The sequence below is a fragment of the Vipera berus genome (genome assembly GCF_964194415.1).
Source record: "Vipera berus genome assembly, chromosome: 2".
Lineage (NCBI taxonomy): Eukaryota > Metazoa > Chordata > Lepidosauria > Squamata > Viperidae > Vipera > Vipera berus.
In genome coordinates, this window is record NC_138203.1 from 165897787 (window position 1) to 165923156 (window position 25370).

Here is a 25370-nt window from a genome sequence, read left to right on the forward strand (position 1 = left end):
TGACTCAGAAATATCTTTTATTAAGTGACTGTCAATCATGGAACCAGTGGAAAACCCTCAAAAAAACCCTCATGTTCCATCCTTTTACAAATATGTTTGCTAATACTCATTTTCTCAAAGATCCAATCTACTGGGTGTTGGGTATATATCATCAGGAAGTCTAGATGCAATATAATATGTAAGATTCATATGATGGTCCAGCCAACAGAAATATCTGTTTCAATGCCTTGAAACAATTAGTGGTTAGAAAATATTGAAGACCAGTTGGGACTTGACTGTAACAGTGGAGAACTTCCAAAAAGGTAAGAATGAAAGCCAATTTTAAAGGGCCCTGAAGGCAAGAGGTTAATGTATAGAGCAGAGAAGTTGCTAGGGACTGGCTTGTCTCATATTCACTGTAAGAGATGACATTTCTAACACTTCTACTGTGGTTCCACAGGAATACAATTAGTAAAGCAGAATTAACAAAAAATACTTTCTTGATTATACTACCTTCCCAAATAAGAACATTTGTCTTAACAAGAAAAAAGCTATGCTTTGCTCCAAACAATTACAATTATAAATGACTACTTATCAGCCATATTGCTACAGTGCCAGACTGCAGCTTTACATTGAAATTGTACTAATAGAATGCAGGGAGGGTTATGGCTCGGCAAAGATATATTTAAGACTCCAACAGAAACATTGCAGATATTATTTATAATGTGCCCCAGACCAAAGTTCTCAAGTATTATTTTGACGAATGGCTGATTTATTTGGGATTTGCTTTGTCTTTTGTCTTCCTCCGAAATATAGCTCTGGCTATTCATTTAAAGAAAATTGTGTAAGAGATTCACAGGAAAGGGGAGATATCATTTCACTATTACAGTAGGGCACCACAGAGTTTCAGGGTAGAGGAGGCAGTGAACAGATTTGAACCTGCAAAGAGTAAGGTAAGAAGTTATAGTCTAATCCTGCAAATATATTATCCGTCTATTTTTAGTTTTCATGTTTGAATTTTTTAATCAGACAAGTAGGATAAGAGATTTAAGATATTTAGAACATAATGTACACACCGAGTTGGATCTTGTTGTATACTGAATACTTCACCCACACTGACAACATTGCGTTTATTCTCAGGGCCACCATAACTCAAGGTAACCTAGAAAAAACACATATTCAAAATTGCACTTGTTAGAAATTATTTTTTTAAAAATATTTGGAACACAGTCAAGTCCTAAAATTGGTTTCTCCAGTTAGTAAAATTAGTTACCAGGGATTGGAAATATATTACAGTCTCTCTACGATTAGAGCCAATTGAAACATCTTAGTTGGGGAAGGGGAAATGAACAGAATTCCACAACTGCTGCTATCAGGTTAAACAATCCTTAAACTCTTATAGGGAAAAAACATTTTTATCTCCTTATCATAGCCATCTTTTTACTTAGAAGAAAACAAATATTTGCTTTTTTATCTGGATGTGAAAGTAAGGCCAACATAATCAGGAATAGTTTTGAAAATTCAAGTAATCCTTGTTTAATGAACATTTAGCACTGGCAACTTAGTTATTAAGTGGCTAGTAAGTAAAATTGCTACCATGCTTATGTTCTTTCCCTTCCTTTCCTTTCCCTTGCCAGCACAGACCTGTGAAGGTAATAAATTTGAGGATTCGTTGCACAAATATTTTTTCATTACTGCTGTAACTTGAACAGTTGCTAACCGAGGCAGTCACTAAACAACTACAAGGTATTCATAAAGTTGACTAAAGTTCTCTGGAATTCCAGAAGTAGAGTGTTGTATCTACTTCCTGTATTTTTCTTTCGCTTTAAATATTGCTACATCCTATTTACTGTTTCCCCCTTCATGGATCACTGCCTTGTCATGTACTCTTTCACTTCCCTGTTTTACACACATAGTATACAGATACGTACAAATTCAACGCTGACATTTAACTTCATTCCCAATTGTTTTTTGCATAACTTCAAAACCTAGTCTTCGCCTCAACAATAACTAGCAAGAAACTTATTATGTTTACTTGGAAAATGCCCATCATTTCTCCTTGTTCTTCCCGTTGCCATGAGAGAAATTCACAAAAGGCTTTTGTATTTTGTTTGTACTACATCAATACTGTCGCAGATGACAAACTTGCAGCAGTTTCAGTTTGAAACTCCCATGAAACGGACACTTAAGGAGGGAAGAGGTGGTGGGGGTCAAGAAGCATCTGCTTAGAGGAGAGTTGTCCTTACTTGTCTGAGTACAGCTCCACCCCGCAGCTGCTGTAGGTTTTCCAGATGAGAGTGAAATAAAGCGCTGTGCAACAGTTTCACTTCCAAGAGCCCCTCAATGATGTAGCCAATGGTGCAATCATCAGGGAGGCGAATTCTCTCTGCAGTGCTGATGAAGCTCCCAAGGCTACCAAAATAAAAAGTCAAGGCATGAATCTCTCCTCAGTTCTCTTTGGGCCACAGGGGGGAGCAGGCCTTCCAAGGGCACCTACCTAGCCCAGGGGCTCATCTTGAGGGCCAGGCCTCTGCTGATGCAAAATCCAGCACCGCCTGTGGCAAACCAGAATTTTGTAGTGGTCTAGCAAAATAAACAGAGACTTGTTAGAACGACTGAGCATTCCTTTTGTGATCAACTAGAGATTGGCAATTCCATTTGACACTTAGAAAGCCGCAGAAAATTGTTGGAGCTTCAGGAAACCAATCTTAAACCAAACTTGAATTTGAAGAAACGTACTATCTGTGGACATTCTTTGTGTGTAACTAATTCTTCAGATAGCTTCAATGAAATTGGTTCAATCAGACTTATGGAAGCAAACATGTACAGGATTTTAATCATAATACCTATTTTTGTATGGCTGTAGAACAGAATAATCACTACAATTAATTACAGAGAAACAGGCAATTGTAAGTAGAGGAATGAAATCACAACTGTAGCTATAAATTCAAAGTTGAGTTTTGTAATTGGTTTTAAAATGTGAAAATCTGCACATTTATTTCATGTTAAGAAGCTTAGATCTTTTAATTTCAAAAAATATTTTTTTTCTTGTGTTCTGAAGTGTTGGGCATTTACAAATATATGTTGCCTATAAGTTGCATAATTGCCTAATTACTAAAAGATCTAATTATTTCCATACTGTGCTCTTTACTGTAGGATACAAACAGAAAAGATTGGAGTTGCCCAAACATGACAGCATCATCTGAATTTTCCCTATAATAACAGCAAAATATGCATCAAGGTGAGCTGTGTTTCTCTAAGGCAAACCTGTAAAGAAAGTTTTCAATTTTATTAGCCTATGACTGACAGTGAAGGATGGAAAAGATGGCATTTAATATAAGCCAAAAAAACTGAACTGACTACCTCTAGTGCTTTTCTGGTGTTTCTGCTGGATATCATTCTTCTTCAATCAGTTTACTCATTTTGGCCTACAAGACATACAGGTAGTCCTCACCTAATAACCCTAAATGGGACAGGCAGCTCCCCCGAAGTGATTTTGCTTTCTGGCTGGAGGCAAGACTAATCAGTTTCTCACCTTGGACTTTTGTTTGCCTCCAAATTGTTCCCCCAGTGCCTACCTCTATTTTGTACAAATCAAAAGCAATGCGATCACACTGGCAGTCTGGGGCTGGAAGCCTCAGGTGCACTATGGAAAGAGCTTACAGTACTCTCTTGAAACCTCTTCCTCTCCAATCTCTCTGTTCTGGGGGAGAGAGAAAAAAGCAAGCATTTTTTGTAGGCAATCTCTGCCTGAACCTTTCCCACTGCCAGTGCAATTCCATTGCTTTCAATGTGCAGTAGAGCAAACTACTTGCTCTCTTAAAATCCCTCTCCAATCTGGGGGGGATGCAAAGAAGAAAAAAGGATGCGATTTCTGCAGGTAGTCTCTCCTCTGTCACTGCCTTCCCTGGAGAAGGGATTTAGAGTACAGTAAGCTCTTTGTGTAGCATGTCTACACATGTCATCCCTAGGCTGCTGCACAATTCCATTGCTTTCTATATGTAGAAGAGCAAACAGGTGTCTGTCTTGCAATCTGTTTTTTTTCAATCTCTGTACTGAAGGGTGGGAAAAATCACACATTGGGCACAAGATGAATACTGATTATAACGGCAATCACATGATTGGGGGACACTACAAAGGTTGTAAATTGGGTGTAAAATTATTTTTCAGTACCGTTGTAAATTTGAATGGTCACTGAAGACACGGTTGACAAGCGAGGACAATCTGTAATCAGCTTTTGAATGGCACATTGAGACTTGCAGTTGCAAAGTGGGTGAAATGGGAAATTCTTCAAAACTTAAGGTACCCACTTTTTTTGTTCCTAAAAAATCTTCCATCCTACCTAATCCCAAATGATGCCAAAAGAACCAGCTGAAATTTGCTAGTTCTGGGAGTTTTAAGAAGGGATGTCTTTTAAACTTCTGCCTAAGTGCTTCTGAATAAGGGTAACTCCAAGGGAAAGATCATAAATACGGTTATTATTCTGAACCTATTAAGCACCTATGTCATAAAGTCCTGTTATGGATTGATAAACGGGAAGGATTGAAGGCCATTCTACACCTTGTTTCTGAAGGATGCAACCTTTTATATTATTCACAAACAGGTTATACTATATGGAGGGAGAGAGCAGTAAATTAAAGTCCGGGGGGGGGCACTGCTACTGGCAAGAAAATCTTATCAGCTACCAATTCAGTACAACAGAGGAAGCAATGGTAGTCTGAAATAACATCTTCAAAAATCAACCTCAAGCCATGCCTCTTAGGGCAGTGTTTTTCAACCACTGTTCCGCGGCACACTAGTGTGCCGCGAGATGTTGCCTGGTGTGCCGTGGGAAAAATTGAAAAGTAATTATAAAATACTTTCTTTGTGTTTATTTGATTCCTATTCAAGAGAATTACTTTATATATAGTCAATATAGGCACAGAGTTAAATTTTTTAACATTTTCTAATGGTGGAGTGCCTCGTGATTTTTTTCATGAAACAAGTGTGCCTTTGCCCAAAAAAGGTTGAAAAACACTGTCTTAGGGAAGTGTTGCCCGCACCCATGCTGGGGGGCTAGAAAAATAACAAAGTAGGATGAGGAATTCCAGATGAAAGTAAACATGCAAGACTGTACAAGAATCTGCTTTTTTTTCCCGTTCATGAAAACCAACAGTAAAAGAATCTGCTCACTGATCCATCATTCCGGAGATGGTCTGCTGCTTCAATTGGATGGTCCAGACTTGGTCTTCCTATATATATATCTTGGCTGTGTGAGAAAGCAGATAAAAGACTCAGGAGGCTCTTCAAATTCACATAGTTGTCATCGTCTACATGACAAAACCACCTGCGGGAAATTCAGAGAAGAAGATTGCAGTGGAGGTCATAGCAAAGATCTAACAAAGCTCTCTGTGGAAAAGACCTCATATTTCAAATCTATGCAATATTAACAATGCAAATTACATAATTAAAATGCTAGGGAGTAGGGAGAGAACAAATGGTGAAAATCTTTTCAACTACGTAAAATTAGATCAAACCCAGCACACTCCTATATTATCTACCGATCAAAAGAACGGCAAATGAAGATTGATTGATGAAGCCCAAAGAGCACTGAAAGTAACTATTAATGAAACAATTATTTCCACTTACTTTTGCCCAGACTCTAGAAATTTATCATATTCCACCGACATCTTGCAGCAGAGAGCTTGGCGGGTATGAACAGCTGAGCAGTTGGTATTAATTATATGAGCCCCTATAAAATAAAAAGGAGTCCATGTAGTTTCTGATAGCAAGTATAATCGTACTCATATATGAAGAAGAGACTTGAACTGTTAGATTACATTTATTGTTCTACGCCACTCGGAGGGGCCTTAGGTGAGATGGGGTGCTATACAAATTTGATTAATAAATAAATAAGCATCCAGTGCTAGCATATGATCTAGCATATGAAATGAAAAAAGCAAATGGGCAAGCATGATAGTTTTACTTAATGCTTCTGAAGTTTTCACCAGGAATGTAAGAAAATTACTGTAATCTTTAAAAGTGTTTATGGTAGTATTTTTTGCATGTTCCACAACTATAAAGCTGCAACATATATTAAATTGCTCTCATTCATATCTGCAAGCGCTATTTATCATTACTGCGTTTGGAACACTAATAAGTCTGAAGGAATTTAAATTTAATCAAAATGTTATCTACATAAGCCAAGTTTTTTTTATCTGTAGTGACCTTCCTGAGGTTTTCTGCTCCTTTGATTTTAAGTTCCTTCCTTATTTCCCGTTTAATTTGGTCCTTCACTTCATCCAAATTCTGTTGTACCATTGTGTCCGAATAGTCCAATTTCTGTCCAATGTTCACGTTCTCAGGAACAATGATATTTCGCACATCTCCCTGCTGCAGCTCCGTGAAGAAAATCTCCCTCTCCGCCGCGTTGGACGCCATTGCTATTGGGTCTGGGCTTCGCACCTGGACACCGCCGCCGGGGAGGTGGGTCTGGGCCAGGAGGGAGGGAGGGGGGGGCTCTGGCTCGCACTCTCGGGCGGCCGGAGGAGCAGAAAGCCACGAGCGTGTGTGTGCGTGTGTGTGTGTGCGTAAGGGGGGGTGTTAACCCCCTCAACTTAGATTCCCATGAGGGGAAGGGAGGGGGGGGAGTTTCACGTCGGGACGGGCGTCGCGGTCGCTCCCGCCCACCGCCCGCGCGGCCCTCCCGTTTGGTGCCTTGGTGGAGCAGTGGGCTAATGCCTCCTTAACTAACACCAGCTGCCTGCAATTAGTGCAGGTTCGCATCCCACCAGGCTCAAGGTTGACTCAGCCTTCCATCCTTCCGAGGTAGGTAAAATGAGGACCCAGATTGTTGGGGGCAATAAGCTGACTTTGTAATAATGCCGCTTGGGGGGTGTGAAAGCCCTAATAAGCAGGCATATACATAGAATGAAGGCTACTGCTAAGCTTGTAAGCCGCCCTGAGTCTTCGGAGAAGAGCGGGATATAAATGGAATTAAAATAAATAAAATAAATAAATAAAGTATTAGCATCAATGCAAAATTCTCAATGCAGGCAAATAGGAAGCATTTCAAAAACAAAATAATCTTTTTGTACCCAGAAATGGAAATAACTGAATATAACATCATAAACAGCACTATCTATTTTCAATCCTTTAGTTCTCAGGACGGGAACTGATTCCCGCATTCCTAAAGACAATGAGCTGGGGATCTTCTTTCTGCGAAGCATATGGTCTATATAATTCCTTCTCTAAAAAGACAGTGGCTTGTAAGAGTGATTTGTATCTTATTCTAAATATAAACTTGGAAAGTGAATAACAATTTACCTGCTCTAAGCTGCAGCTCACCATCTTCCCCGTCTGTGAATACAAACGTCTATAGGATACAAATCAAGAATTATTCATCTCCTGAAGATTTCAGAATAATGTCACTGCTAATTTCAGTCAGAATGTTATTGGTTTCCCACAGCCTCAGCAAAAAAGGACTCTCTTTTTCCCCTTATAGGTTTCAAGCTTAACCACATTATCTGATAGGCCAGTGGCCCCTAATCTTTTGGGTGCCAGGGACCAGTTCCATGGAGGGGCTTTTCTGTGGACCAGAGCGGATGGTGGTTTCGTGTGCTACCCGCATCCCGTACGTATGCGGATGGGGCTTTGCTGGTTTGTACGGCCCGGTTTCTGGCGTGCTGCTGCCGGTCCACAGCCCCAGGGGTTGGGGACCCCTGTGATAGGCAGGAAGGAAACCAAATATATTGTCTAATATGGTACAAGAAGCAGTCACGTAATTCTTATTTTCAACTCAGCAAAAATCCGAACCAATGAAAGGTCAAGGGTTTCATAACTAGTTTGGTCTAGTGGTTAAGGCATCAGACTAGAAACTGGGAATCTAATCCTTTCTTAAGGATAAAAGCCAGCTGGGTGACCTTGGATCAGTTACATTGTTTCAGCCCAACTCACCCCGCAGGGTTGTTTTTGTGGGGAAAATAGGAGGAAAGAGAATTAGGAATGTTCATCAACTTGAGTTATTTATAAAAATAATAAAGATGGGATAAAAATATTCTCAATTGAATTATTGTATAACTACCATAAATAGCCAATTATGATCTACCTTCGTGCAGAAGAACATGTCAGAATCAGCATGCATGCATGCGGAACTGATCTGATGCACGGTAAATCTGCAGAGTTGCTTCATTAGAAAGAAGGGACGGGGCTGGCTTGAATAGCCCTTGACTTCTGCAATGTATTATTTGGTCATGCCAGGAATTCCCTGTTATGGAGGGCTCCTAGAACTCTAGGGCAGGGCTTTTCAACCATTTCACAGATTGTACCACTTTTAGGACATGACAATATTCAAGTACCACCAGTGCTTAGCAAGGTGTCAAAAACTTGATAACTAAAAAAAAAGCTAGTTTATACTATTACGGGAAAGTAAAAAGTTGAGGTTCAATGTTAATGCTTCATTCTACTGCAACAGAGGAAGTTGGAAGTCAATGCCTTTTCTTTTCTTTTTCCCTTCTCCCCCTCACTTTTCTTTCCCTTATTCCTCCCCACTGTGTCCTATTTGGTTTTGTATTTTTGTACTTTATTCTATAATCTAATGAAATGTTACAAACCGTTAAAAAAAGGAAAAAAGTACCGTTTTTACTCCTTCTATATCCGCTCTTCTCTCCCTTCTTTTATATCCTCTCCTCTCTTCCCCCTCCTCTTTTATATCCTTTCTTCTCTCTTTGATATCCTCTCCTCTTCCCCCTTTTATATCTTCTCCTCTCTTCGCCCCTCCTCTTTGCTATCCTCTCTTCTCTCCCTTTTATATCCTCTCCCCTCCTTCTTTTATATCCTCCTCCCTCCTCCTCCTCCTCCTTTTATATCCTCTCCTCTCTTCTCCCCCTTCTTCCTTTTATATCCTCTCCTCTCCTCTCCCCCCTCCTTCTTTTCTCTTCCGGGTGCGCTGGAAGTGCCAATGAGCTAGAGCTGTGTGCACCAATCCTGGGCTCTCAGCAGAGCCCCGGCAACACTGCTGCTCCAGCTGAATCTCCACCCAAACCCTGCAACTCCAGCTGATTCTCCCTCAGGCCTGTCTGGTGCTGCCACAGCTTCAGCTCATCCACTTTTACACTTTTTGTTACAGTGCTTTTCAACCCATCATATGTGTACCACCTGCCAGGTGCCTAAGTATTACCAGTGGTACACGTACCACAGGTTGAAAAGCCCTGCTCTAGTGTCATTACAGAAAGGAGGAGAAGTATGGTAAAATTATCATTTTTACTTTAATTGGATGACAGGTTTAATTTCAACTATTGTGCTATCATAAAAAAGAAAACCATTTCTTTCCAACATTATTTTCAACCTATGAAACATGCTTTAACATGCTTTATACATAAACTGTTAATAATAAATATCATTAACAAAATAATATAATTGTTAAATAAATAGTGTTCTTACCTGACCTTTGGCCTGAGATATCCATGTTTGGAAGAGCAAGTTTAGCCTTGTTTTATGATATTTCCTTGTAGTTTTCACAGCAATAAAAATATCTTTCAAATCCAACTTTTCCTTAGCAGACACCTCAGCAGATTTCATATGTATCACATTGTGTGGCCTTTTATTTATCTTCTTTCCATTAGCTTTCAGATGGGATCCACCAGTGTCTGTGAAATAATGATTCCATTTTTCTAGTAGATTTTCTTTAGTTAAGGGCACTATATTGTCAATCTCAGCATCCAAAGGATTGGGGGAATTGAATTCCACCTGCTGAAGTAGGGTATCATCCTTGTTGGAAGTATTAAAAACAAGTGATGGACGAGGCTGAGGATAGATCTTAAATCTCCAGCTGGATTGGAATTTGGGAATTAGCAAAAGAAGAACTGTGCAAGTGATTACGGAGAGCAGGAAGCATATCTTAGTGAGCCTAATGCAAGAAAAGCTCATTCTTCAGCCCCTAAGGGCATTTGCCATCTTGTAAAACTGGGATATCACTTCCCAGTGATGATGAAGCCTTGGAAATGAAGCTCAATTGTGTAGTTGTGGGACTTTTATAGCTATACAGTATCATCTTTGTGGTATTCAATCATTAGGAGTTGATTTCTTTCTATACCTGGGTCTGGATTTGTTATCCTAAAACACAGGATTTGTCACTTGTTATGTGAGAGAGAAAAAAAAGGAAACTTGAATGTTTTAAGTAACCATGAGATAAGAACCAAAGTGCCTTAAAATATCAAAGATATGGTTAATATGGACTCACATATGAATATATGAAATTGCTTTATACAGAATCACAATTGTTCTTCCTGTTCCAGTATTATTGGGACTGACAGCAGTTCCCAGGCCTTTTCAATTATCTGCTGTTTTAGTTAGAACTTTAGTGTGTGGGATATTGTTGAAACTCTGCTATTACAAAAGAAAAACTGGGCATTATGCAAAAAAAGTGTTTTAGAGCTTTATGTTCATTATTAATGAAAATGACTTTAAATAACATTTAGGAAACATGCTGAAAGTGAAATATAATTGAAAAAGAATATTGTTATGCTGCGAGTTTCTGTCACTTGTTCTACTGATTTAAGCTTACTTAAAAAGGGGGCTACAATATATAATTATTGTATATAATCTATATATACAATCTACAGTATATTTAATTTAGTAGAAACTCCCTCCCCCAAACTAAGAAGATAAACCTAACTGCATTTTTTGTATGATTAGGCTTAGTTTGGGGAAAATAAGTGAAACCAAATTAATAATTGAAGTTAGATGGTTTATTCAAGAGAAAAAAGAAAGACTCACATAAATGGTATACTGTTGGACCACATAGCATTAGTGGGTGTTGTCGAATTAAAGCAATGGATAATATATTACCTCTTTTCCTAACACCTAATTTTTCTTCCTGATGCTCCCCCTTTTCTCTCTTGTTGACGTTTTTCTCTTTTTCCCATCCAGCAGACTTCCAGAAAAAAACAGATCAACCTTGCATAACTCTCTGAATCAAGTCTTTGCAGACTGCTTTTGAAATAAGGCCAAAGAATGCAAGAAATTAAGGCAAGAACCACATTGGCCACCACCCCTGCTTTATATTAGAGGGGTTGTGAAATACATTGTAGAATTGCAGTCCATTCCGCACAGAATCAGATGCATTAAAATCAATTGTGCTTAGGAAAACCCTAATAGGGCAAACAAGTGAAATTTACAGATTTGCTTTTTAAGTGCACTGATGCCTCGGTAAAGAAATCATTCCAGTAAATAAACAAAAAAAAATACAGCATATATTCCGAGCAATGTTTGTACTTTTTTTCGGAAAACGACAACTGCTTCGTCCCAAAGGAGGAGGAGGAGGAGGAGGAGGAGATGATTGCTACAGGTTGCTACGCGCTATATAATCTTTGGACAATTCACGCAAAAACAAAATCAAATAAAATTCAACGAGTAAGCATTTATTCTTAAAGTAAATTTAGGATTGCGGCCTCCAGACCATTTTTAGGTCGATTGTAATTTCAAGCAGAAACAGTTTAAAGACGGCACATTTAGAAACAACGCCTAGGGATCGTCGGGGCTTTTTCGGGAAGACAACCTTCCGGGCGAGGCCTCTCTGGGGACCAGGTGTCCCAAACTGGCGGCCTCGACTCCTCACCATGGCAACAAGCACACACACCTTGACGCTCCCCCTCTTCTCCTCCCCTCCCCCCCCCGTGAGAACGCTACGGGAATTCTACCCCTCCCGCTGCCGGCCAGAGCGAGGCTTCCTGGGCACCTACCGGCAGGGCCGGCTCCGCTCCCGCTGGCGGCGGAAGAAGCCGGGCCGGGCGCTTGGCTCTCGTCGCGCCCGCTGGCCCAGGCTTCGAGCCCTCTCCGGGCCGAATCAAGAGGATCCCGGGGTAGAGGGCGGGTCGGGGAGGAAACAGACAAGGGGGGTTACGGTCCCTTTAAGGGCTTTACCTGTCGCCGGCTTGACCCGCTTGCGTAAGTGATCCGGACGTGGAAGTGGGAGGGGAGGACGTGACCCGGAGGTGCATGGTGCGAGGGTCAATATGCCGCTACCCGTCCAAGTCTTCAATTTACAGGTATCGAGGAAGTTTCGAGGGGTCGGTCGGGGGGTTCGGTCGCAGGGCGTGTCTCGTGGTGGCTCGCTGCGCGTAATTAACGGCGGCGGCGGGAAGGAGCCTGTTTTGGGAGCGGCTGCCGAGCGGCTCCGCCGGCGGATCAGCCCCATGTGTTGTGCTCGGAAGCTCGCCGGGCTGCCTCCTTGAAGGAGGGGAGGCGGCGGAGGCAGGCGGGAGGCAGGGGCGGCCTCGAGCGAAGACAGATCCGTTACCCGGAGTGCGAGGGGTTTGGCCGCCGCGGCCGCCAGATGGAGAGGCCCCGCCGCCTGGTGCGCTTGGCTCTGCGGCTCCCCTCCCCCTTAAGACCTCCCCCTCCCTCCCTTCTTTGCCCTGCCTTTTTGGTTGTGTGGAAATTGTAGAGATGACCTCTCAGGGCTGCTGGCTAGCCGAAGGATCAGTCCCGAGTTTCTCACTCCACGTACGGACTGAGAACATGTAACGTACGTCTGTGTGGAAATTCCCGAAACAGAGCGGAGTGTTTTAGTTTGAATGCTTTAAGGCGGGGGTCTTAAAAATTGGCCCTTTTATGATTTGTGGACTTCAACTCCCAGAATTCCTCAGCCAGAGTGCCTCTGGCTGAGGAATTCTGGGAGTTGAAGCCCACAAGTCATCAAATGGCCAAGTTTGAAGATCCCTGCTTTAAGGGGTCTGTTTCTGCCTTCATTTCCCCCACCCCTCCCAGAGTTGTGTGGTGACACTACAGCGTTAAGTGGGGAAGTAGATATAAATGACTTGTCATGACCGTCTACCCGTACCCTAAATATGACTGAAAGAGAATTACACTGTAGCACAATTTGCATAACGAAGAGTTGTTTTATTATCTCCTGGTTATGAAATGCAGTGGCCAAGCAAGTGCTGCCACTCAAAAGTTGGAATAAACTGACTGGGGTTTTTTTGGGTTTGTTTGTTTTTTTGCTGCTCTTGTAATTGTGCATTTGCTTCCGGAGATGAAAATCAACCAAAATGATGCCTGAAATGTAATGAGAGAAATTGAAGTACCTGTGAACAGACATTTGGGCAAACGGTCCTATCTCCTATGTCAGAAACTTCACCCTTGCTGGTGCATTAAAAATAGTAGAATCACAGGACAAAAATAAGGATGGAGAAACTTTTTCAACTTTCTGTCTCCTTCCTGGTTAACGGTCCTCTTCCCAAAAGTTCTCTTTTGTTTCTCAGAGGGTTTTTGGTCTTTCTGTTGTTGATTTTAACTGATGCCAGAAACCAACAACCTTGAAAGATGACAACTGAGAGAGGAATTTGGATGTTGAATTTTCTCTCTGATCAGTGTCTCCTAAAACATTTTTCAAATGTCATAGGTTTGCAGCATTAAGAAAAGTCATAGAAATCAGAATTTTTACTTGCCCCTCCCAAAAATCCCTCCTCATCTTTCTTACCTTAGACATGCCATGTATTTTTCTAGCTTCTCTAGGGGCATTATGGAAACTTTTCTGCACCCAAGTTCTCATATTACCATGTCACAAGTTTCATGAAATGTATCTCTTCTGATTTTACTATTTATAATACAGTACATAGGTAGTTGTGCATCCAAGCCAGTGGATTTGACGTTTGTTACTTGTTTAATGTAGCACATAAAGGCTAAATCTTAATAACCTTAAGATGGATATTATAAAGGCCTACGCGGTAAAAGAGAAAGAAAGCCAGTTCATATTATTCTAAGCCTACCATGAATTATAGCTGTTTATGACTGCAGGGGCATTAACTTCCTTTCTTTCCTTTAGCAGCTGGCGAGCTCTGTGTCAGGGCGAGGGGGTACAGAGAGTCAGGACAGGATGAGGGATAGTTCAGTTCCAAGCTCAGCTTCCTCGTCAGTGACAGATCTATACAACACTCCCCGCAGCAGTAGGTCAGACCTCTTCCTCCCAGGTACATCTGGAGACTTCAGCCTGAGTGCCTGCTTATCAGCCTGCACCCTACTTTATGAGGTATCTCAAAGGAGAAAGGACTCAAGGATGTCTGAGTGAGAATGACTTGAGTTTTATCAACATTAAGGCATATTCTTCTTTTTTTAAAAAAAACAACCCTCCTTTCTGTGAATTGGATGTATTTCAAATAATAAAGGATTTTATCACCTGCTGTTGAGCTGCTAGTAAAGATATTTGTCTCCCATTGTTTAAGAATAGTTTGTTTGCAGAATCAAAGCAATGGGTGACACTATAATTTTCCACAGCAGTTTTATGGCTTTACTTTTGTTATGTATGTAATTTATGTATTTTAAACATTTTTATACTTTTAAGTAGTGATTTAAACACAACATTGCATATCTATTTTTTTTCCTTAACAAATGTCATTACTTAAAATCAAAGTAATTGACATTAACACAACAGCAGGATCACCCGACTATAAAAGCTAAGAAAATTACAAGACTGGTTTGGGATCCATTGTTTCATGGTGGGTGGGAGGGAGGGAGGGAGGGAGGGAAGGAATGAATCCATAGATGAGGTACTGGCATGAAGAAGGCTGTCTCTTTGGAAATAATTGCCCATCTTTTATTAGAACAGGGATAAGTGGTCCAGAGGCTGCATATGGCTCCTGTATTGTTTTGGTTTGTTTTTAGTGGCCTCCAGAGATCACATAGTTGAAATTTGGCAACAGATTGCTGAGTAATAAAGCACAGCATTCTAATCCCTAGAAATAAAAACAATATGTGCAAAAAATATAGTCTAGCAGGAATCCTTTCTGCAATTCTCAGACTCCGTAGAATGGGAGAAGCCAAAAAGCTAGGCCTTTTTAGATAGTTTTTGGAGAAGCTGGCTTTAAGAAATATTGCCTTACAATATTTCATCTCTTTAAACCTCCAATAATTCTTTCCAAAATTGAGTTGTGCTTTTTACTCTTCTAGGTTTTGAAGTATGCCATTAATATATCATTATAGTTTAGTACTGTACATTAATGGAGCTGACAGAAGGAGGTGTCATCATGATATTGCCCTGTCCAATGTGACATTCAGGCACCCCCAAATTAAAAGAAAGTAGTACTTTGCCTTATTCACAAAAGGCAAGGCACCCCAAAAACAAGGTCTAAACGATTAAGAAGATACATAAATAGTCTGCCCTTTCTATATGTTCAGATACCCCACCTTTAATTATAAAGAACTCAAATTATGTTTTGTCTTCTGAAAAGACTATACTGTGAAAAAGTACATTTTTCTTGAAATGTTGTTTGTATAATATGCATTTCATATGCAGATAATGCAGATTCTCAGTGGGAAAAGTCTTGGGCAATACAAATGGCTTTGAGAGAGGTTTTGGAGAGTTTCTGCTAACCAGACAAGACGGGTTATGAAACCTGTGGCCCTTCACATGTTGCTAGGTTAGTTACTTCAGTCCCAACCTTCCTAACTAGTGGATATTTCTAATAGCAAGTGTAGTCAAATGGCATTTGCAGAACTTCAGATGCCAATTTACATTCTATTAAGATATATTGACCAATGATCTGACACTGATACTGTATCTTCAAATGTTCATCTAAATTTGGTGGCTCCAATGTTTGCAAATGGAATGAATCTGTAAAGCCTAGTTTTTACCACTATTTTATTATCCAGACCATTTGAGGCTTATGGTTAATTGAAAACAAATGGTGATCTCAGCTTAGGTGAACACCGTAAACCTTGGCCAGGTTCATGTAGCTAATTTATAATCACAGAAGGCTCTGTGAAATTGAACATTCTATTGTCCAGCCTTTTAATGTATCCTTTGAATTAATAGGGTTCAGGTGAAAAGTCACAATAGCAGTATTTATTTCTTCAATTTATATAGCCACCCATCTCACCTAAATGACTCTGGAAGACTCACAACATTATCTCTTCACATAAGAATACAATTAGGATCTCATGGCAATAAAGTTTTCTTTGGATCAAAGATTTTTAGTCTTTCTTTGTGAGGCTTATGTCTCATCAAAACAATTTTCTAATTAAAGTAGGTAAAATATCCTTCATTTTCTGCTTAAAATGACAAGTTCTTAAACCTGTTTTTGTTGATTTACAATTAAAAAAGATTTAGAAATAAAGGAACCTTATGATATCATATTCAATCCCTGCTGTCACACCACAGAGGAAGATTGTGGTAGGTAGGCTGTCATGCTATAAAACTAATTTTCTTTAATTTCTCATTGGTAAACTTCTAATAAACTTCCAAGGAAGCCTAGATTTTCTTGAATCTCTTGCCTTCCTATCCTTATGGGCTTTCTAAAGGAACTCAGTTGGCCAGAGTATAGAATAAAAATAGGGCTTTGATATGATCTAATGAGATTCCTGATACTGATGTTCATTAGGTCAAGATTATATCAAATAAGTGTGCAAGATGACATCTGTGGAGGTTCAGACATGGCTTTAGACAATTGTGTTTTTGTCATGGTTCATATTTAGCTCCCTTGGTTATAAATAGTTTTCTTTGCATTTATAGCCGTGTTTTTGATGGGTGTATGCTTGCTTGATTTATCCATAGTATATAACTTTGTAAATTTGTATGTATGAAATTGTAAACCTGCATTTGCTCATGCCGTGTAAAGTTACTGCTCTTTGTTTCAGTTATTGAGAAAATCCATGATGGGGGCAGTCTTGCCCTCTCCCAAAAGTCTGAAATGCCCACTTATAAATCCAGCCCTGATCTTGGATAATGAACTACGTATTGAAGAATAACAATAATAATTTCAGACTATAGCAGTATTGTGGACATACAGTATATTCACTACTGTATACATTATACGTATATGTGCTCTTGGGTTTGATTGAATTTTTTTTCCATAAAGATTTAAGTTGATTTTCTTGTTAATTATTTCCATTCATTACGAATGAAAATAAAAAGTATACCTAGAATTTTCTATGACTTATATGAAACAATATAAACTTTAGATAATAAGCTGACAAGCCAGAAAAACATCCCAATTTAATTATGCTAAATTCTGTTAATTTCTTTCCCAATATAACATTATTCCATTTGCTCACCATAAGAACAAACTTTGTAGACATAGATATATACTTGGTACATACTGAGGGGATTAAACTGCCTTTTTTGGTTGATAAAATGGTTAATCATCTCCGTTTTATTATTGAGAGTGAGGAAATCTATTGAGTGGCTTAGTGATACAAAGCGAGAGTAGCATTTCTGGCAGGCCTGGAGAAGAACTTCATGGAGTGAAAATCCTAAGTTATAGATGCATTGCTTAAATGTCAAGTTCATTTATGTTTGCTGGTGCAAGGGAATCTTCCCCTTGGGGCTGGGAGGGAGACTCCTCATTCCTGTTTCACTCACATGCTTTGCTGTTACAGGGTGCGGTAGAGCCCATGCAGATTGATGTAGATCCCCAAGAAGATCAGCAAAATGCACCTGATATCAACTATGTGGTGGAGAACCCAACTCTGGTATGTGCTTGAGGGCAAAAATGACAGAACGGGCTTCTTAGAATTGTCTTCCAAAACCTAGGTTCTCCATCAGTCCTTAATTTAAGCAAATGCTACCTGTTCCTTGTTTTCCTTGTAACCTTTGCTTATAAGTATATTGAGGAAAATTGATTTATATTGTCAGTTAAAATGGCGGGCGAGGGGGAATTGAATTACAAGTGCTAGAAACTTTCACATTGTGTAACAAAAACAGTCCACTGTTTTCCTCTTCTTCTATTGATAAAGTGACTTTTGAGTGGAGCTTAACTATTAGGAGACCTTAAGATACATTCATTGTTATTAATTATTAGCTTTATTACTTTTATTTATATATATAGTTACCCAGACAATATGCTGTTTGCCAAATATTGAATGTTTTTTGGGGAAACCTCAACCCTCACCCACAAACTCTCGTGTACCCTATTCCAAATTCCCATTCCCTTACCCCCCCCTCTTTAACCCTATAAAAACTAATAAACTTTTTAAAAAAAGATACCTGTGTTAGTGAAACCAGTAGGGAAATAGGTTGCCATTGCCTTCTTCCAGAAGGCTTTTTCAGCTTTCAGTCTTACAAGTATCAGCCAGCTTAACTTTTTGAGACTGATGGTGCTATCCACTTGTCATATCTCATATAACTATCAGTGCTTGAGTTGTAAGTTTAAAAGAAATTCTTATATTTAGGTAGTGCTTTTGATTATAAACCTTACAGTAGCCCTATGGAATAGGTCGGGATTAACCCCATATTGGGAATAAAATTACCAACGTCTAGATGAACTTCATATGTATTTCCTCAAGAGAGAAAAATCAATCATTACTGCGATAACTGTACTTAACTAGTTCTTCCTTGTCTGCTCTGCAGTCTTGTGGAGAGTCATCATCATACAAGCTTTTACAGCATAGAGGTTAAGAACTTGGCTAGGAGTAGAAAAATCTTAGCTCAAGTCTCTTCATCCTTAGCCACAAAAGCTGATTGACTTTGGGTCAGTCGTTCTATCTCAGCCCACCATAGCTCACAAAGTTGTTGTGGGAATAAAATAGGTGTATTGTTTTACCAGCTTCTTTAGTGAGCCCAGTTATTACTTTTTTTTCTTTTTGGAGATAAAAAACAATGTATATAGTATGATATGATCCAGTGCATTAATTCTACAAAGAATGTTGATGCATAGATATCTCTTCCACAGATTATAGAATGTAACAAAAATGTACAATTTAGATAATTGTCATTAAAAAACAAAAATATCCAAGAATGATTCATGCATGCTTCAGGATCTAGAGCTAGGAACTCTATGGTTCCTCTATAGTTATTGGACTACAAATGCAAGGAGCCTAATAGTTGGGCTAGTACTCACTACAATCTATGATCTCTTCATTTTGGCTGGGGCATTCAGGATCTGGAGCAGTATGCAGCAAGTTACAGTGGCCTGATGAGGATTGAGAGACTGCAGTTCATTGCTGACCATTGCCCACAGCTGCGAGTGGAAGCCCTGAAGATGGCACTCTCATTTGTCCAAAGAACATTCAATGTGGATGTTTATGAGGAGATTCACCGAAAATTGACTGAAGCTACCAGGTACTAAGATGAAGAACAGTCTTGAGAGGCTTGTCGGGGATGCATAGTTTTATTTATTTGTTTGTTTGCTTGTGTGTGTGTGTGTGTGTGTATGTATGTTGAGTATTTTTGAACACCTTGCCATATGTAGGTAGGTAGGTATATAGGTATATATATATATATATATATATATATATATATATATATATATATATATATGTATATTACTATGTATATAGTACTTTGCGTCAATCAACTATCTGTGTGTGTATTTATATACATATATACATACATACACACACACACACACACACACAGAGAGAGAGAGAGAGAGACGGAGACAGAGACAGAGAGAATAACCAGCATACAGCAAGATAAATTACAGTTAAATGTAATAAATCATTCATGCAGATATGAATGACATGAATTAAGTATTGCATGGATTATGAATATTATATCTATAAAATCTATAAAAGTATTAACTTATGAAAGTTTTTTATTCTGGTGTTTTAAAACTAACATAATTTAGTTTTAACAAACTATAGGATGTAAATTATCATTTCTAACACAAAATCTAATAGATACAAAATACTATGGCACAGATTTCATACAGTTTTCCCTAAAACAAGCACGTGCCCCTTTTTGATATCTGTAGGTAATATAGCAAAATTGAAAAGCATTCTGGGAGACTATATTGTGCCTTTTAGATAATGGAAGTTAAAGATAATAAGTCTGGATGCTCTGGAGAATTTCCTAATAGCATGCATAAATATCCTTATAAAAGGGGCAGTTCAGAAGAAAATGAGCAACTTTCTCACCATTATCCATTCTGCATGGGCAAAGCTGCTAATTGTAAGATATTCTCTTATACTTCAAAGTCAACTGTTGGTAAAATGTTAAATTGTGCTAACATCCTACCTTATCTATATTTAGATACTGCAGTCTGTCTCAGGTATTTGGCTGCATTGAAATTGAAGGTGGAACACTTACGTTTTCAGTTAGGACTGTTATCGCCAAATTCCATTCCCACGGACATTTTGCCGTACCATGTGTATGTATAAAAAGTAGAAAGCCCTGAGAGAGGCCCCCAATTAGCCAGATGACTGTATCCAGAAGGCTCAGCTCTTGCATATGGTTTCAGTTTGGGACCCTCCTTTACATCTTAAGAGCCATTCGTGCACCAGTGGAAAAGGAGCCCTTTCATTTGCTCTCTGGTATTTTGATGAACCAGGCATTAGAATCAAGTGTAGCTGAGAATGTTTGCTGTTTAAATGAAACCTCACCTAGCCGGGAGGTAGAGCATAGTTAGGCTGCTAAACTCCGTTTTTGATTGTCTTGGCTCTTTGTTTATCTTCTTTTTCCCCATATATTTTATTGATTTTTTAAAAAAAATATAAATCACTTAATAGTTGGTAAACAGTGGGTTTGCTGGGTTTTCATTTGTAAAGAAAAATCATTAACGATTGGTTTCTATAATCCGTAATCCACATAGTACATTTAGTTGATTTCCCCTTTTTCCCCAAATGTCTTCTTTGCAAACTTTGGAATAATACAGTTCTTATTGTTTTGATAAATAACAGTTACATGTATGATTTTTCCCCAATATTCCTAGAAATAATGTTCACATCAATATAATATTTCTTTTCTATCTTATCATTCTGGTTGCCTCATCTTATATCCTGTTACAGTCCTTATTTAGATTTGTTTCTCCCATAAAGTTCAAAGTATTCTTGCTGGTTAGGATTTTCTCAACAGTTAATTACATTTAAAGATTTAAATCCATTTTTCCCATATAAACCATCTCAACACTTTTACATTTCTTAAAGAATAGGTAAAAACAGTAAAGAAAAGGAAAAGAGAGCCAAGAGTAAAGAAACATAAAAAATAAAATGCTACTTAAAATATATATTCCTCCTAAGCTAATAATGAATGAACCTTTATTGTCAAAGTACAACCATGTGTACATTGAGATTGGCTGAGCCTCCCTTCGTGCCCCCACCCTCAACTCACAGTGACAACAAACCCTCCATCTTATTACACCATGTGAACTAATTGCACCACACACCGGCCTCGCAAGTCAATTCTGCATAAAGATTATAAAAGTTATTTCCCATTCAAAAGCCTAACAGCCCACAGATAAAAGCTGTTTTTCAGCCTGTTGGTGTGGCTGGCTATACTCCTATATCTCCTACCCAATTGTAGGAGAGTAAAGAGATACCGTCCAGGGTGTGAGTCGTCCCTGAGAATTTTCCTCACTCTTCCAAGGCAACGAGCCCTGGCGATGTCATCCAGTGGTGTCAGGGGACAGCCCACAATGTCTTGTGCTGTACTCACCACCTTCTGTAATACTTTCCTGTCTGCGGCTGTCAGACCAGCATACCAAACCACAATACCATACGAGAGGACGCTCTCTATGGTAGACCGGTAAAAGAGGGTCATTAGCCGTTGTTCTACCCTGTTCTTCCGCAAGACCCTGAGAAAGTGAAGCCTCTTTTGGGCCTTTCTGGCCACCTGGGTTGTATTAACTTTCCAGGTCAGATCTTCAGAGAGGTAGACTCCCAGAAATTTAAAGGAGGAAACTCTCTCCACACAGTCCTCCCTTCGTGCCCCCACCCTCAACTCACAGTGACAACAAACCCTCCATCTTATTACACCATGTGAACTAATTGCACCACACACCGGCCTCGCAAGTCAATTCTGCATAAAGTTTCTAAAAGTTATTTCCCGTTCAAAAGCCTAACAGCCCACGGATAAAAGCTGTTTTTCAGTTTGTTGGTGCGGCTGGCTATACTGCTGTATCTCCTACCCAATTGTAGGAGAGTAAAGAGATACCGTCCAGGGTGTGAGTCGTCCCTGAGAATTTTCCTCACTCTTCCAAGGCAATGAGCCCTGGCGATGTCATCCAGTGGTGTCAGGGGACAGCCCACAATGTCTTGTGCTGTACTCACCACCTTCTGTAATACTTTCCTGTCTGCGGCTGTCAGACCAGCATACCAAACCACAATACCATACGAGAGGACGCTCTCTATGGTAGACCGGTAAAAGAGGGTCATTAGCCGTTGTTCTACCTTGTTCTTACGCAAGACCCTGAGAAAGTGAAGCCTCTGTTGGGCCTTTCTGGCCACCTGGGTTGTATTAACTTTCCAGGTCAGATCTTCAGAGAGGTAGACTCCCAGAAATTTAAAGGAGGAAACTCTCTCCACACAGTCCTCCCCGATGTAAAGTGGGGCAGGTTCCTCCTTTTTTCTCTGGAAGTCTAGCACCATCTCTTTCGTCTTGCCGATGTTCAGGTGCAAGTTGTTGTTACTACACCATATGGATAGTTTTTGTACCTCCGCCCTGTATGCTGTCTCATCCCCACCTGTAATAAGACCCACCACAGTCGTATCATCTGCGAACTTAATTATCGCAGTGGATGGGTCAGATGATGCACAGTCATATGTGTGTGTGTGTATTTTTATAAATATATATATATATATATATATATATATATATATATATATATATATATATATATATATATTAACAAACAAATGAACACTGGGATAGAATTAAAAACTAAAACAGTTTTTATTGCTGAAAAATCAAGCTTTCGTTGGCCAACTGCCAACGTCATCAGGATGGAGATGCTGGGTGGGGAGATTCCGTTTATACTGTTGGTGTCTGCACTCTGCTCATGGAGCATGCTCAGATCTGTTTGTTGAGGTCTGCCGTATTTCTTTGAGTTGTCGCGCATCCGTTTTTGGGATGTATTTGTCTCTGGGTATCTGTTGTTAAAAGTGAATTGTTTATAGCTCCATGTGTTGTAGCCATAACCCTGGTCATTGTCCGTGTTCTCATGCCAGGGATCTTAAATGGTTGTTGCTCTTCTTCCTTGTGTTCGACATTGCAGAGTGGTTGTGTGCTGGTGCAACCTTGGATTTGATGCAATGAGATAATTTGTGAATTCTTGCGCTGTTTGTCTTCATGTCGCGCACGTCGTTGCTCTTCCCAATTTTTTAGTGCCTGGTATGCAGGGGGGAGGTCTATATGCCGGTTGATGGAGGAATGGTTTGAAAACCAGGCTTCCTTAAACAGGCGGCCGCCTTTAGTGTTGTCACTGGCAATAGCCTCAGTCCCTGCTAGATTAAAGGCATGGTTGTGTGTAGCCATGTGCGTCCACACCTGTGAACGTTGTTCTTGTCTTCTAATAGATCCACTCCCCAATGAAGAAAAAGCCTCGGTCGTATACAAGATATCATGCCAGAATTGCAATTGCAATTACATTGGGGAGACAGCAAAACGACTGAGGACTAGGGTGCATGAACACAAGCTTGCTATTAGAAGACAAGAACAACGTTCACAGGTGTGGACGCACATGGCTACACACAACCATGCCTTTAATCTAGCAGGGACTGAGGCTATTGCCAGTGACAACACTAAAGGCGGCCGCCTGTTTAAGGAAGCCTGGTTTTCAAACCATTCCTCCATCAACCGGCATATAGACCTCCCCCCTGCATACCAGGCACTAAAAAATTGGGAAGAGCAACGACGTGCGCGACATGAAGACAAACAGCGCAAGAATTCACAAATTATCTCATTGCATCAAATCCAAGGTTGCACCAGCACACAACCACTCTGCAATGTCGAACACAAGGAAGAAGAACAACAACCATTTAAGATCCCTGGCATGAGAACACGGACAATGACCAGGGTTATGGCTACAACACATGGAGCTATAAACAATTCACTTTTAACAACAGATACCCAGAGACAAATACATCCCAAAAACGGATGCGCGACAACTCAAAGAAATACGGCAGACCTCAACAAACAGATCTGAGCATGCTCCATGAGCAGAGTGCAGACACCAACAGTATAAACGGAATCTCCCCACCCCAGCATCTCCATCCTGATGACGTTGGCAGTTGGCCAACGAAAGCTTGATTTTTCAGCAATAAAAACTGTTTTAGTTTTTAATTCTATCCCAGTGTTCATTTGTTTGTTAATTTTAACATGCCTGGGATTCGTATTTTTAATCTTATCAAGGAATATATATATATATATATATATATATATATATATATATTTTCCCAAAATATATATATTCATTCCCAAAATTTCTTATTCTTTTTAACCATGATTAAAAATATATTTAATTTTTACATATTCCATTTAATGTGCCTAGTCGTGTAATCCTTTAATTCTTATTCAAAACTTTTTTCTTTTTTATACATTATAATTTTCCTAATTCAGACATATTTAATTATCTAAAACATTCTAGGCCATTTCAGCAGTATTATATTACTTATATCAAGAAATAAAAAGGCGAGAAGAAGCATACAGTATTATTTAAGGAATTCATCTCTCTTAGAAGGACATATGTATTCAGAATCTTTTCTATTTTTTAACCATATTCAAACAAATGTTTCTTTTTTAAAATATTCTCTCTGGTAGATCCCATCATCTATTTTCTTAATTTTCACTTTGATCTTTTTCCTTTGACAAGTATCTTTCTTGATCAATGTGTTTTGCTGAAACAAAAAGTTTTTCCATATATTCATGACTGTTGCTGTAGGTATAAGAAGTAAATCAAATAAAGTGTCTTTATATGAGGCTTTTGCCTTTCCATGTTTCTTGAAAATGTTTTTCTTTTTCTCCTTCTTTGCTTCTCTTATCACTTCCTTTCTCTCTGATGTTTTCAACATCTCTACATTCCATTTTATCCAATCGATTTTTTTTGTCAGATTTATTTTGTAGTCTTAAGGGATGAGTTGTTTTTTCCATTTCTTGTAATTTTTTCCCCACTAGGTTTAAATCATGTTTTCTTGCTTTGTTAAGTTCTGTCTTTGAGTCTCTATTTTCAATTTTATGTTCACTAATTCGTTTTGTCTGCTTCTTTTCTGTTTTTATTTCCTGGAAGTTTTTTTGTTATAAAGTTAACTTAGAGATAGATTGATTTGTATTTTCAAAGTTATTTTGAATTTCTTTGTGATTTGAACTCAGTGTTATTTGAATTAATTGCAGTATACTATATATCTCCTCCTGAGAGGTATTTATGTTTTCTTGGTATGTTCTGTCTACGTGTCTCTGAACCATGATGGCCAAAAGTTGGAGTTTTCCTTCTTATCTGCAAATAGCTTTAGAGTCCCGGTTAAATAGATATTTGTAATCCAAAGAGTTCAAAAAAGATACTTTTTTCTAAAATTTATAATTCTCTCTTTGTCTGCAGCCCAGATTGTCGTCTTTTTTTTGTCACAGCTGTTCTTTATTATTAAAGCTTTGAAGGTCACAAACACAGATTAGCTTTTCCCAGGTTTTGGCAAGTTCTCTATGGAAATCATAGCTATCATAATCTTCATCCACCAGTAGGTGTCAGCATCTATTTAGTTTTCAATAT

At 39.2% G+C, this 25370-nt stretch overlaps 2 protein-coding genes across 7 annotated transcripts in view; one reads left to right on the forward strand and one right to left on the reverse strand.

Moving 5' to 3' along the window:
• Positions 1-12004, reverse strand: RFNG (RFNG O-fucosylpeptide 3-beta-N-acetylglucosaminyltransferase). 5 transcript variants are annotated; one of them, XM_081316684.1, is made up of 9 exons: positions 11881-12004; positions 9400-10091; positions 7285-7333; positions 5608-5710; positions 5152-5305; positions 2477-2562; positions 2226-2391; positions 1056-1141; positions 1-918 (listed from the first exon to the last, which is right to left on the reverse strand). In XM_081316684.1, exons 2-9 carry the CDS (start codon positions 9883-9885, stop codon positions 852-854), a joined length of 1197 nt encoding a protein of 398 aa, XP_081172810.1. In that variant the 5' UTR covers positions 9886-10091; positions 11881-12004; the 3' UTR covers positions 1-851. The 5 variants fall into 5 exon arrangements, with proteins under 5 accessions (XP_081172810.1, XP_081172813.1, XP_081172809.1 ...); XM_081316687.1 differs by having other exon boundaries at positions 5152-5227; positions 11700-11889; XM_081316683.1 differs by having other exon boundaries at positions 11700-11889.
• GPS1 (G protein pathway suppressor 1) overlaps positions 11934-25370 on the forward strand; it is a gene marked incomplete at its 5' end in the record, with an annotated part of 24470 nt that continues 11033 nt past the window's right edge. Inside the window, 3 exons of one of the 2 annotated variants that reach the window (XM_081316682.1) lie at positions 11934-12005; positions 17332-17424; positions 18831-19012. In XM_081316682.1, coding sequence (XP_081172808.1) covers positions 11973-12005; positions 17332-17424; positions 18831-19012 — 308 coding nt within the window. Of the gene's footprint in view, positions 12006-13834; positions 13988-17331; positions 17425-18830; positions 19013-25370 lie in introns of those variants that run through there. The other variant, XM_081316681.1, reaches the window with a different exon arrangement.